General features: G+C 43.9%; 1 protein-coding gene across 3 annotated transcripts in view; it reads left to right on the top strand.

The window, feature by feature from the left end:
- Positions 1-14,796, top strand: part of ZNF827 (zinc finger protein 827) — a 134,778-nt gene that overhangs the window by 21,602 nt on the left and 98,380 nt on the right. Inside the window, exon 1 of one of the 3 annotated variants that reach the window (XM_075751250.1) lies at positions 4,679-4,922. The exons of the other annotated variants lie outside the window; for them this stretch is intronic. Coding sequence (XP_075607365.1) covers positions 4,880-4,922 — 43 coding nt within the window. The 5' untranslated portion in view covers positions 4,679-4,879. Of the gene's footprint in view, positions 1-4,678; positions 4,923-14,796 lie in introns of those variants that run through there. 3 annotated transcript variants of the gene reach the window in all.

Raw genomic sequence — 14,796 nt, 5'->3', positions numbered from 1 at the left:
TAAACACCATGGTTCTTCTGAAGAAGTATTAACAGAAATTGCATTTCAACTAGAATCATCTTGTGTTGAAATTATTATAAAATGTTTATGGCTAGTTTGCTTGCCAGGATTTAGACAATATTCTGAGAAAACCAGTTGTGGTTTAGCTAAGAGATGCAGGATATATTGCACACCTCCTTCTTGGTGCGTTTCCACTCAGGCTGCAACATTGCAGTGGAATTCAGGAGAATTTTGGTCTTGAAGAACATTCCTGATTCAATATGCTGTCTGCTCACATGCATGGCATAGGCAGCTAAAGAATTGGGAGAACACTACCAGTGATTTCAAGGGGTTGCAAGAAGAATTCTTGTCTAGGTTGCTGTGATGGTTCACTGACTGCGGCCCTCTTATTTTTAAGAAGGAAGAGGTTAAAAACTTTGGGGAAGAAGTTGGTTGCCTTTTACAAAAGCTAAAGTCTGTCTGTCATTTAGGATCCACTGGTTATGCAGCTCCACCTCCCACTTGGTAATTGTTTGTTATCTGTCCCAAGGTAATAATCATCAGATAGTAATGACCTCTGATCATTGTTTATTGGCCTTTGTGAAACTGGTTGGTGGCCTTGCCAGTCACTAACTTGTCATTATTTATTATTATTACAAAGCCATTACTTAATGTTATTTGTTTACAGAGCATTTTCAAACATGGATGATGGTATCCATGAGCTGTTGTCCTATGGATTTGTTCATCCCCTTGTGTTTACTTCTTAAATCAAAAAAGTTTGTAATCAAGTCTTGTTTGCAGGATTGATTCATAGTTACTGCTGAGTGTAGAAATATTGACATCAATTAAAACAGAAAAGAGGAGGAGTTTAGGCCATTGAGGATATCCCTCCAAGAGATGTGGGAGAGAGGGTAATTTAGATGAAAAAGTGTGCCTCAGATATTGAAGATACAGAGGCAGTAGGCAAATATCTTCTATGTTCATTAGGAAATTAATCTAAAGATAGGAGTACCATTAAAGAGAGCCCGTGGAGCGTGAATAGTGCTCCTCTGCATGCTCAGGGACACACAGCTGACCTGACCATCATTTTGGTAGGCTGTACTTTAAGCAGAAATGGCCTAATACCACAGTTTGGTTTGAGGCCCAAGAACTGATTAAAATGGTCCCATTTTTCCAATCATTACACTTTTGTAAAAAATCTGAGCCTGGGAACAGAACTCTTTAAAGTTTCAAAGAATAAAGAAAGGATGTCAGCTAATTTTTAAGTTTCTGCTTAGCAATCTTTTCAAGTATTTGCTTCATTACATAAAGATAGTTTGGATGCTAGACACCCTGCAAAGGTTTTAAGAATGTTACATCATTTATTACTGTGTAAAATCTTATTTACTCAATTTGTTTCATTTTTCTTGTGTAAGTGAAGAAAATATTTACTTTGTTCAAAAGTGGTTTCTTAGACTGAACTTAATTCATATGTGTAACTAGGTTTGGTGTTTGGAAGGTGCCATACAATCATTACTTATTAATAGCAGGACCTGCAGAAGCAATGCATTATTTATATTATGTTATCTGTGGAAGAATTGCAACTATTTTCTTGTGTTTGGACTAGAAATGTTCAAATGCATGGTCAGCTGACTTCATTCTTTTTCCTACTATATGACCAAACATATATGGAAGATTATTTTTAAAATGGCATTATGCCCTTAGTCATCTTCCTTAAACCAGTGTAAAGTTAGGACTGATGTGTCTGTGATTTCAATGCAATGGCGATATATTGACTAGGACAATATGTGGAGTAACGCAATTAGCCAGGATAGATACGAAGAACCAAGTTGTTCCCATATAGAGTATTTCCAGGCGTGGGATTAGAAACTCTTCAAAGCTATAGTATATAAAGTTTCTCCCTGATAATTCAACCATCCGGATTTCTTTCACTGCAGAACAAGCTTAGGGCTTAGCCCACTAAACTCTTAGGCAAACTGTTGGGACGCCTATCGAAGCCAAGGTCACCCTCTGAGAGATTTAGTGCTGCTCTTGCCAGTCCCCATGGCCCTTTCAAAGAGCTGTGTTCCTGTAGTGTCTTTGCTGCAGCCACCTCAACTTCCCTAAAGGGGGTTTCAAATGATGGAGGGGGAAAAAAAAACCAAAACACACAGCATATTGTAAATTAATGTTGACATTGTCAGCATTAATTTATGCCAGAAGTACATGAGGAATAGAGGGTGGAAAGAGTGATGGTGCAGAATGCAGCGTTTCCTACATCCTGTTCTCCTAGAGCACCTGAGGAAGGGCTGCCGCAGCAGGGGTGGGTGATAGCACAGAGCCAGTACTCTTCCCCTTTCTGAAATGGCTACTTTGCGGCCTCCTGCACAGATAGGATCATTCAGATGGACAGAAAGCCACTGCTCACAAAGCTGGCTTAGTTCAACACAATTGCTATTAGAGTGTATTTAAAAAATAATTAAGAAGGGTTTAGCACTGCAACTCTTACTAGTGAACAAAGTTCTGTTGCTAGTCCCAGGCATGTCAAAATTGAGGTTTGTGAGCAATAGTAAAGAATGCCTCTGATATTTTTGGTTATCATTACTTAATGCTGTACAAATCTCAAAAACCAACGTAATCTGAAGAACTGAAGGAAAAGACAGGACCTCAATATTCTGAGGGAATTCTGACTCTGGTACTCTTGATCAGGAGTAAGTGTAAGGTAGATGTTTGAATTAATGTGCAGCCCTGTTTCTGTCAGTTACACGTTTTGGTTTTTATTTCTGGATTAAAAATAAGTAAATCTCTCCATGAAAATGAAGTATTTTAGCTGCATTGTGAGATGATAAACCAGCTGAAGTCAGGAGTCTATTTTATCTCAGTAGAAGTGTACTCTGCACACGTGGTTTTAAACTCAGAATTGCACGTGTGTGCCAGCAAACCTGAGATTCTCATATATATAATCTTTTAAATCTTACTTAGTTTTTTTTCCTGTAGAAAAGATAATTATGGCTTTAAAATGGGTACAATATTATTTGAAAGCATTCTAACTGGAGGTGTTTAAGAGTGTAAGCTGACTGTTTAAAAGACTTAGGTTGCAAATCTGCTGGTTTGTGTTTTCCTAGACAATTTTTTTTTTTTTTAAATAAAGTATTTTGAGGTTAGGATAAAAAATGATGTGATAAAATGATGAGTCAGGTTGTTGAAAGCAAAAAAAATTCTAACAGGTATACATGCTAGAATAATGTATTTTTTTTTATTTTTGCAACATCTGACTCATGATTTCGATTACGTATTCTGCCAAGTTCAAAGTTTCCTTACACAAAGAGAGCGCTATAGAAACAACCCTGTTTCAAACCATTCTACTTCAATTGTAGTAACAGGTTTTAGAGTTTAAATCATTAACAAACTCTGTGTGAACTTTTATCCAAATGACTGCAAGTCACAAAGAGAGCACTTCTCTTTCACGAAGTACCTTTTGTGCTTTAGTGAGACCCAATCCCTCTTCTATTTTTTTCCCCCACCTTCATGTCTGTCTTTGAAGAAAGATGTGTGATTTGTGAAGTAATGAAAGTATGTATCAGTTAATGAAAACGGTTATCCTGGCTTCATAATACACTCTGGAATTGCTTCAGGATAAAGCTTCTTATACCTGCATTACAGCAGGAAAAAAAGTAAATTTCAGAAGTCCCCATTGCTGTGTGCACTGTAGGAGTATCGTGTAGCAGTTAAATCAACCATTAGGGGTGACCTAATCTTGATTTCCTCCCCACCTCCCCACACACACACTTCTCAAGGAGTTGTGATTTTCATGCTGCTTGCATTCTTTCCACTTTTTAAAACCTGCACTAGAAAGTGTCAGAACCTTATTACTGGAACAGCTTATCCACGTACTAACTTGCCCACCTTCCTTTCTTGCTTATTTTGTATGCTTAATTTGGGATGGAGGGAGATGTATCTAATCACCCTTTCCCCTTCCCCCCTGCCCAAGTTCAGTTCCAATAAGCCCCTCCGGCCCCTATGCTTTGTGAAGGAATAGCTGAACACATCCAAGAAATTCTGTGGGGTTAGCTTTGGACAAGTACATTTTTTCTAACACAGGAAGACAAAATATCTTAATTTAAAAAAGGATTGTTGTTATTTTCTTTCCCACCAGAAAGGAGATTACAGTGCGGATGGTCGAGACCCACAAATTTCCCCCCCCCACCTCTTTTTTTTTTTTTTTTTTTTTTTTTTAAAGACCGAATTAGGAACCGGGTGCAGGACTGGGGCAGCGCATCCTCCGCCTGAACCCCGCCGGCGCGCAGCGCCGCGCCGCGCCCCGAGCGCCGCGGGGGAGCGGGGGCACCTTCCCCTTTGCTCTGCCCGGGCGTGCGTGTGTGTGTGTGTGTGTGTGTGCGTGTGCCCGCCCGCCGGGGTGTGTGTGTGTGTGTGTGTGTGTCCCTGTCTGCCTCTCGCTGCCTGCCTGCCTGCCTGCCTGCCGCCCGCGGGCGAGCCGTGAGCGCCGCCGCTGCCCTTTGATCCCGGCGTTAGTGTTAGTTAGGGGCCGGGAGCCGCGCGGGGCGCAGCCCTCGGAACCGCCGCGCCAGCCCTCGCCCCGGCACGGCGCCCGCTCGCCCGCCGGGAACACATCCCCGGCCGCTGAGGGATACTGCGACCGGGGACAAGCCAGGTGCACGACCGGGTTGGGGGGGGCGGGGGGGGGGGAGAGGAAAAAGAAAGAGAGAGGGGGAGAGGGAGCCCTTCGCGGTGGCTCCGGGAAAACCGGCTTCAACCCCCTTTCCCCCGGCGAAGAGGGAAAACCTGCCCCGGTTAGCAGCTCCCCCGGGGGCCCCGGCTTTGTGCCTGTCTGTGCCCCCCCCTCCCGGTCTTATTTGATCTCCCGTTAAACCAAGGAGGAGAATGTGAAAAAAGGGGGAAAATGCCCAGGAGGAAGCAGGAGCAACCCAAGCGCCTCTCTTCACGTAAGTGCCCCCTCTTTTTGCCATTTTCTCCTTCCTCTTCTCCCCGTCTCCTTCCCCTCTGCAGCCGCCTCCGTCGTTTCGTGCATTAGTTTAGGGTTACAGAGGTGAAACTGACAAAGACACAGCCTGGGTTATTCCTCTTTTAGGTCTGAGCTAAGGCAGCCATGTTGGTGATGAACAGCCTTGTGCCCTTTTAATTTTTCCTCTCTCTCTCCTTTCCCCCCTTCTTTCTTCGCGTCTCTCGCCCTTTCCTCTCTCTCCTTCCCCTCGCCCGTGATTGTGCATTTGTGCTGGGGGGGGGGGGGGGGGGGGGGGCGCGCGGTGTGGGTTTCTCTTTGGGGCCGGGGGGGGGGGGGTGTCTGTTTTATTGGGGTAGGGAGGGGGGCTAGCACCGGAGGGGAGGGCGGCGAGAGGGGAAGCGGCTGCTGGCGTCTTGTGCGGAACCAGCCGAGAGGTCCGTCCCCGGCTAAAGGTTGCGGCGGGGCTGGGCGGCCCGGGAGCGGGGGGGAGGCGGGCAGCGGCCGCGGAGGGGGCCGGCGGCAGTGGCGGGGGCACCCCGCACCGACCCTACGGCCACCCCGTAGGGGGCCGGGGCCGCTGCCGGCGGCGGGGGAGGGGGCGGCGGGGAGGCAGACCGTGGCAGGCGAGGTCCCTGCAGAGCAGGGAGAGGCGGCGGCGGCGGCGGGCTCGGGGCTCCTCCTGGCCGCAGTGAAATGAAGGGTCAGGCGAGCCAGGCGAGACTCGGGCTTCGGCGGCGCTGCCCCAGACGAGAGCAGCAGAGCACAGGGCTAAAGTGCATCCCGATCCTCCGCCTGCGGGCACCCCGTGCGCACGCACACATCCCCTGACACAGCTCACCCTGCCCTGCTCCTTCTCGTTCCCTCCCCCCTCCCTGCCTATTTTCTCCCCTCTTTGCAAAACAGTTAACTTTTCTGCCGCTCGCTCTCCCCCCCGCTCCTTGTATTAAGCGCTCGGCAGCTATGGGAGAGGGAGGCGGAGGGGAAGGGACCTAAAAATACCCTGCCCCTGCTTGGCCCCAGGGTTGGTTTAAGGAGAGCGGGGGGTGGATGGAGGGGTCATTTGTCTGTCTGCGGCACATCTGCTCGGAGCGTGCCTGCAGCTCCTCCGCGCCGGGCTCGGGGCAGGGCGAGAGCTGAGCCGCCGGTGCCGTAGCCGGGCTCGGTCACCGGGAGTTCACCGGGGCGGCCCCTGCCCGGGGGGGGCGCCGCTGCGGGCGGAGCGCGGACCGTTCCCATCTCCCCCCGCCGTCGTCGTCCCTGTCCCCCCCCCCCGCTATGCAGGCGAAGGAGCTGGGGCAGCGCTTCCCTCCCGCCCTTCCAGCACCGGCACATGGCCCGGGTCTGGGGGTGTCGGGGGGGGGGGGGGGGCGCGGCACTTGCAGCCCCGCAAATATTTCTCTCTCCTTTTCCTTTCCGCCGGAGTCAAGGGCTTGAGTTGTGGTGGGGTTGCCTGGGGGGGGTTTTTGGTGGGTTTTTTTCCTCCATTCCCATCCTCTCGCCGTTTGCCCCCGTGCAGCTCTTTCGCGGTCCGCCCGCTAGAGGAGCCGAGCCGGCAGCCCCGGTGCTAATTCCCCGCGCAGAGCGCCGGCCGGGGCGGCTTGGCACGGTGGAGGCGGCGAGAGCGCGGCGCCCGCCTCTGCAGCGCCCCGGCCCCGGCGCGGCGGGCGGGGGCAGGGGCCAAGCCCGGTCGCGCAGGGCCTTGCGTGGCCGTGGAGGGGCGTTTCGGGGGGGGGGGGGTGGTGGTGGTAGGGGTTGAGCGCCGCCTCCCCCGTTTGGCAGAAGCCCTGCGGGAGCGGGGAGCAGAAAAGGGGCTCTCGGGGCGGGAGGAGGCGGCGAGGCGGGCGCTGCGGCCGGCCTGGCGGCTGACCTTGCCCTCGCCCCCGCCCCGGTGCGGCTGCCCTCCGCCTGCCTCTCGGGCTGACATCAAACCTGGGCTCCATTTTAGCTCGCTCGGGCGTGCCGCTCCCGTGCAACGGCGGCGGGGGCTCGGCTCCGGCGCCGGGCTCGCCTCTGCCCCTGCCTCCGGGTTGCGGCTGAGGCTCCCCTCGGCCCCGACCTCCTGACCGCCCGCGCCGGGGGAAGTCACGGCTTTTTCTGGGCCAAGGAACAATTGCCTTCATTGTGCAAATCGAGTTGTGCGTGTGTTATTTGTTTTGGGTTTGGTTGGGTTTTTTGTTTTTTTTTTTTTTAAATTTTAAATGCACGGCCTAATTTGCAGTTCTTTCAGATTAATTTGTTGGTTCAATTCATGGGAGTTTTTTTCCTGATGTGTGAAACACACACATGCTATATGTCCCACACGAATTTAATGGATTTTATTTATTTTAATTTCTTTGGCAACTAGCTTGCATTGGATTAAAAGCTATTATTTAAGAATAATAATAATAATAATATATTAGATAATTCAGGAACAATTGCAGGGATACTGTTCTAGCCTGCAGTCCTACAGATTCAGAAAATGCCTTTGGTGTGCAAATGCTGTAAATAGTGATTTTTTTTAATTTATTTTTTTTTTTAGCAACATGTTGCTTTAATAGGTACTCAGCGTAAAATATATTTTTATTCTACAATTCCTGCTGGGTTTAGCAATACATTTCTTAGAGGAACAGTGTGTGTATTTTATTGTGAAGTATTAATGATGGCGGAAGAATGTAAAGTGCACCATGCGCATCTAGAAAGAAGATGGCTAATACTGTATTCAACCTTAACGCTGCCCTATTGTGGGTATCACGCTATGATTCACTCCGAAGTTGTGTTACAGGTTGCTGCTGGTGCATGAATGCTCTTCATTGCACCTAAATAATGTAGCATCTTACTGAACCTCTCTGGGATATTTTGGATTCTGTTGCAGTTGTTGGGAAATAAACAGTAAAATGTTGATATACAGAATAATTTACTGGTGTTACAATGTAACTGAGGAAATGTAACTTAGTCTGACAAGTCCTGTGGACTCAAATGTAGCTTAGGTAGGAAGCTGTGTTCTCAGTATCTCTAGGCCTTAATTAATTTCTTATAAATGGTTACGTACCCTGAAATGCACCTGAAGAATGCTGTCACGCTGCTTGAAGTGACAGTATGCAGCTGCTGCTGACCAGGACCCTGATGTTACACTTCTGTCCGTTGACTTCATTGAACAGCCCTTGTGTATATTTAGAGGTAATCTCACAAGAGAAGACTGTACTGCCAAAACGCATGGTGTGGTGAAGAAGTTCTCTGTACAAGAGTTTGTTAGAGAGGTATCAGGCTGTTGCAACAATTTCATTTAGTTTCAAGGGAGTTGCTAGATACTGATACTTCAGTTGTTGAGGGAAAAAAAGATTAATATTGTTATATGCAATAATACTGTATTTCGGTGGCATCTTCTTAAAATGGCAGAGTTCAGGCTGAGCTTCCACTCGCTGGAGTTGTTTACAACATAATTGAGTTTAGAAGGATCTTTTGGAGGTTGTCTGGCCTAATCCTCTGCTCAAAGCAGGACAAACCTCAGGGTTCCATCAGGTGGATGGGCCCTTTGAGACCCTGATATTAACAGGTATTGTAAGCTGAGTTTCTGTGTGTAAGGAAGTCAGGTTTTGGGAACTGTTTAGTCACAGATGCCAGCAGAATGTCTTCACTCACACTCTGTGAAATACAAGAGAAAGTGCATCCTTTTTAATTTAAGATAAAAGTGAATGAGGAAGAGACTTTAGGAGTTCCTGGACGGACAATGGCTCATTCATAGCCAAACTAAGTACTACAGCAGTGTAGAGTCAGTTTACAATGACAGAGTTAGGTCCATAAGTTAAAAATTTTCCCAGTGCGCTTGTGTCTTATGATTACTTTTGGATGCGACTAACTCAGACAATTCATTTTCACTGGAATGTTTAAAGGAATTTTGCTATTCCTTAGTGTGTGTATGTGTTAGAGTTTTTTGTTCTCCTTCAGCTACTTCAGCACTTAGATATTATTTTTTTTTAATCTATTCAGTTAGCATCAGAATCTTTAAAAATGTATGTATAAATACAATTTTACTCTGGTTTTTTTCTCCTTGTTGCCTTACTTTCCATTCTACCTCACGCTATTATTTTCTTTTCTGAGAATTCCTGAAAGTCTGTTTCCCCTGAGCTGCACAAATGTGACTTGCAAGAGTTCAACCTGAAAAGTAAAAGTTTTGGGAAGTTTTGAGGCACTCGAGTAAATGTTTAACATCTAGATCACTACATTGCCTTAAGTGTAGCAATCGATACTCCTTCCATACTCCTGATTCTGTCTGAGAGGCTTGTAAGCAATGCAGTTGGTGAACGAATGCCACAATACCATTTATACAAGGCTTGCATTTGTTAGAAGACTATCAGGCAGAATTAGTTGCTACATTGAGAAGTTTGAACTACTACTACTTTCTGAAGAATGTGTTTAATGTAGGACAAACTGCTATGGGATTTTCTGTTGTATTTATTTTGTTGAAGAAGAAGATGCAGAATTGATACAATAGTAGTTTCAATATTGAAAGCTGGATATGTGATCATGAGGGGGCATAACTCTTCTTGCTTTCATGGTCAGGTATTCTGTTAGATATTCCGGATACTGTGTTGAAGTGTTCAGCTGTTTCTATACAGTAAAAAAAACACCTTAAACTCTGTGAAGCTTTTTATTATATTGTTTTTTTATTGCTGGATTATATCATCAGAGTGTAAAGAAAATACTGTCAAACAAGTAAATTAACAGTGATTTAGAGCGTCCTCCTTTTTTATTTCTGCAGCTTGCTTCATTTGATACTTTTTGATAGCAAGAGAGGATGTGTTAGATGGGTTTTTCAAAAGACTTCCCAATGTCAGAAAAGCCTTTACTATCATTCGGCATTCAAGAGTTGTCTCCAAGACAAAAGGTTCTTGCCAGGAACAGGAATTTTTCTCTCTTAATAGAGTTTATTACTTTACTACCAGACATTGCATGTACAAGGGGAAGCTTTTAACATATTTTCTATTTACTATTTTTAACCTCTTACCGCTGCAGGGACCATGATATAGCTCATTGATGACAAGAAGATCCATGTAGGGAAAATTATTATTCTTAATATGATTAGGTTAATAATTTCACTGCTATCATCATGGTTGTCATGGTGGTACCGTAATGCACCTCTCAAATCAACAGCAGCCTTTTGGTGGATGGAGTAGCATCCACATTACTCCACCTGAAAACACTGTTCTATTTTGTCCCTCTCATGGTAGCAAAGTTGTCGTCGGCTTTTAAGAAATACCTTTTCCTTTTACAGGAATTCTTTCTGACATGTAAAGTTTCTATCTCTTTAAATTTGTATGCTTTTTTAAAATTATTATACATAAAAGTCACTTGTATGAAATCATTCAATGATCAATGTCTACAGCCATTCAGTAGTAGACTATGTCTTAGTATTGTCTGATAGTACAAAATATGAATAAATCATACTGGACTATAAATTGGACTACCAAAAAGTCAGTGTTTTGCTCATTAAGCTATTTAAGTCTTTAGGATCTTATGAATTAGATTTTAGAGGGGATGGGGGTGCAAAAGATTATAGAACAAACCCACAAACTTCAGTTGGCCAAACAGGAAAACCTGCAGGTAGAGCAGTGGCATGGGAAATGTGAGAACATGCAGACAGAACGCATTTTTGCTTTTAAATTTTAAAATACATGAAGAAAGAGTATGACTTAATCTTTGTAACAGAGTGATTGTTGTCTTTTTCATATGTAAGAAGGCAGGAGTAGGAGGAATTAAGTTTAGGAAAAAAAAAAAGAAGAGCCAGGAGGACCTGGCTGTTCAAAGTGAAGTATTAGTAATTTCCTATAATTTAATCAGACCAGATCCCAGAGCAAGATAATGAGAGCATGACCTACAAAAGAGGACTTTTTGGAAGTTAAAAGGGTTTCTAACATGAAGCTTTGCAAGCCATGTGATTTGTCATGAAGCACCATATAGAGGACTTTTTTTCTTTCATGTTGCAAAGAAATCATAATATAGATGTTAGTTCAGATGGTTAGGGAGAGCTGATATGGCTTATGCCTGGAATCCTTTTACTGTTACAGCTGTTAAACTACTCCAGAGTCATGCTTGAAGAGTATATCTTCTAAATAATATCTTGTCCTGGTTTCTAGTATACCATTTTTTTGTTGGTAGTTTGCCATTCATGGTACGTGATTTGTATCATTTAGGTTTACAGATACAAAACCCTTCAGGATGTATGGAGGCTAAAGTATCATCATGTGTTTTACAAAAATAATAATATGCACAAATCTGGACTACAGAGTAGCTAGCAGTATGTAACAGAATCCAGTTTTCAAGGGGGTGTGGGGAATTCCCTTCCTCTTTCTGCTTCCTAAAGTAAAACTTTCTGGCTTTATTCCACTTTAAAAAAAAAAGTTTTCTATGAAGAATATAAATGATATGAACTAATAGGGGCATGAAGAATAATAAATTATATTGGGCCGAAGGGAAAAAAAAACAACTCAAAAAGGTGGATAATATCCCTTTCCCCAATGATTTATTTTTATTTTAATGTAGTTAAATAATAAAACTCATACTTGACTCATACTTCAGTTGAAAGGATGTGTGCTGCAGGGTACAGTCAGCATTGGTTCTGCACATACATGCTGCATAGTGGCTACTTCAGTGAAGGATTCAGCAACATGTATCCATAAGCTCACATGAGAGCTTGTCTTTTAGTTTCTCTTCTGTACAGACTAACTCAGGGTCACAATTATGGAGGCATTATGCTCCCAAAGACAATTTCTCTTTTCCTCATGTACCTTCAGTAGCACTTACAGGCTAGTCTGAACTCCAAGTATTTTGAATGCTCAGTCTGAACCTGTCCGCTAAGTAGTTAGCTCTATTCCTTAAAGTTTTTCCTGTCTTTCAAGGGATTCCTGCTTGTGGTATAATTACACTGAGTAGCAGAATCCCAAGTTAAGCCTAACACTAAGACAAGCCTTTTCTGTGTTGCGGGTTAAGAATTCACAGAGTCCAAGTTCAATTAATTTGGAATCATGAAAGAGTTATGGGGAATTTTTTTTTTTTTTTTGAGAAACGTGCAGCAAGGAGCTAAAAACTGGGCTGCATAAGTAGTCCTTTCCTTGTTCTTTTTAGTACTTAGGCAGTAGGGATGGAAGCTGGGGGGAAAGAATGACTGGTGCTGATGATACAGTAGACCAAGAGAGAGAAGTTTTAATGCAAGACTGATGATTTAGCTGGTGTTTAGAATAAAATGCATTAAAAATGAGAAGGTTAGTGAATGGTAGAGGTCTTGTAATGAGTGGTTTGATCAGTTTCAGAAAGCGAAATTAGGTTCCAAACATCTGCACTGTTTCGTTTCTTTTATTTGAGATGCTCTCTCACTAGGATAGAAATAAAATTTTTGAAGCGACTCAAAGCAAGCTACTGTCATCATCCCTTTGAATTCTGCATTGTCCTACCTCTAGGGATTCCCTTCCTCAAGCAGGGTTTATAGCTCTGCTGGCCCTCATCTGGGATTTGCTGCTTGGATGTGTTTTTCCTCTATTGCGGGGCTTTCTGTGCAGGTATAAAGAATTCTTTCCTGCATGGTCTTAAGTTTTATCTGAAGGTTTCTGTAAGGGAGACGATTTGGCATAAACTTACTTTAAAATTACAACTTCCTATTTTAAGTCAATGTTTTGGACATGTTCTGGATCTTGGTGCCTGTTAGAGTTTGTGAGATCCTTATCAGGGCAAAAATGAGAATTCTGGTGAATTCTTGAAAATAAATGGCAACTAACTTTTAGAAAAATGCATTAAAAGAATTCATGGCTTTAACAAGTCTGTATTTAGCTTAATGAGTGATCCCCATGTGTGACTTTATTGATAAACACAAATTCTTTGCAAGGTACTTCTAGGCTTCACTTTGACCTGTGTAGTACTACAAATAATTACTCATCTAAAAAAGAAAAATCCCCAAAATTAAAGTAAGAACAGATCTTCCACAACTAGATGATCATGCAGTGAAAAGTAGGTAAGGAACAGAGATGGTGGCAGGCAAGTGGATTTACACAGTAGCTGGTGGTGTTTGCTTGCTTTCCTGAAGCACAGCCAGAGTGTCTCCCCGTGTAGAACGCTGTGCCAAATCTGGACCTGGCAACTAGTGACTGAGAACCCAGTGCTTTATCTGTGTTTAGAGCAGAACCTCCCCTTATCTACCTCTGTATTTCTAGCACTTTGAGCTAGAGCCCTTCTCAGGCACCAGTGTAAGCATAACAGCCTAGAGCTGCTCCAATTTCTGCTGCCCCCAGGCTCTCACCCTGCTCCTTTTTCTGGAAAGGAAGGGCTGACATAATCCTTTTGTCAATTCTGCATTGCTAAAGGGAGTTCTTTGCACAACGAATAACTCTGAAGGGGGCTCTTCTGCCCACCTTGAGGTACTTTTACATTGCCCATAAGGTCTAAATAGAATTCACCATAATTGTTTATATTGTCTTCCTGTGCAGTGCTGTGCCACATTGAGATAACAAAGCAAGCTCTAAATAAGCTACCTTGTGTACAGGAGGCAGTTATCACAGCAGTCTACCCAGGTTAATTCAGCTATAATACTTGTGGGTATACTCAAGCTGGCTCAGATACTGCTACATAGCACTGCGTTATTTAGTATAGACATACTTGCATGAGGATCAGAGTTGTTGTCTTTGAAGGCATTTACTGACCTGCATAAAAAGTGTTGGTAGGTAAAGCCCACAGAATTTTCAGCCAAGAAATGCACTTTGAAAAAATAAAATCAAATCCCACTGCCATTGGCACACTTGTTTGTTCAGCGGAAAAGCCAGCAATGGAATGGACATGAACATGAAACTTCCCCTTCGCTTCTAGCTATTCCTCTGCATCTGAATTTTAGGTGGATTTTTAGGCATAATGTAGAAATGGGTTGCTGCCATTTATGCTGTGTCTGTGCCCTAAGTAGTCATAGCATTAGTGTCTTGTACTAGGAGCTTGGCACAGAATCCTAAATCTCTTCAAAATAAGTTAAGGTTTGAGGAATGTCCACTCTTTATTCAGTGTTCGCACATTAATAATGTGACCTCTGACTTTTCTTAAGGTTGAAAGCTGAGGCAGTGCCTTAAACAGGGTGTCTAGGAGTGAGGAGTGCCTATTCCACATGGAAAGGTCTGCTTCTGTGTGTTCGCCTGCCACTACGAGTAGCTTCCTAATCCTCACTTATTTGGCTTTGCTTGTTAACCCCAAGCAATCCTCTCAGGGACAGAGAAAGCAGCTGTCTTTGGTAGCAAACACAGCACAACAAAACAAACACTTTTTGAAGCTTCCCTTAGATACATTACCATATCATCCTTGTGGGACAAATTAGAAACACAGAGAATATAATTTGCCATGTTTTAATCTGACTTTGGGAGAGAGGAAAAAATTAAATTATAGGGAACTAGATTCCTGTGACACAGAAAGGAATCATTTCAGTATCTGAAACCTAAACCTTTTGTTTCTGAACCAGTCGGAAAGCTAATGTGCATAAAACACCTCAGGTGAGTAATGGGGCAGAGTAAAATAGCAAATCAGGAGCGCATTATTTACCAAAAATAGAGCAGGAGAAGCTGCATATAGCAAAAATAAACAGAAGCTAGTCAAAACAAAAGGAGATCTTTGTTAGAGCAGGTACGCTGGTCTGATGTCACCTGCTACATGGCTGAATATTGCTATACATATGGTTTGTGAGCTCCTCCCTTCACTTTGTGACCCCTGGGTAGAGGTTGTAAAGACAACAGGGGTAATTAAAGGCACCATAGCAGCTTGATCTGAGGCTTCCCATGTTTTGTTTACTGCCACCTACATATTAAGGTGACATAGGGATTTCTAGTTGATTTTGTTGTCTCTTACTTTATTGA

Source organism: Balearica regulorum, chromosome 4 (assembly GCF_011004875.1).
Source record: "Balearica regulorum gibbericeps isolate bBalReg1 chromosome 4, bBalReg1.pri, whole genome shotgun sequence".
Lineage (NCBI taxonomy): Eukaryota > Metazoa > Chordata > Aves > Gruiformes > Gruidae > Balearica > Balearica regulorum.
This window is presented reverse-complemented; position numbering and strand designations above follow the sequence as displayed.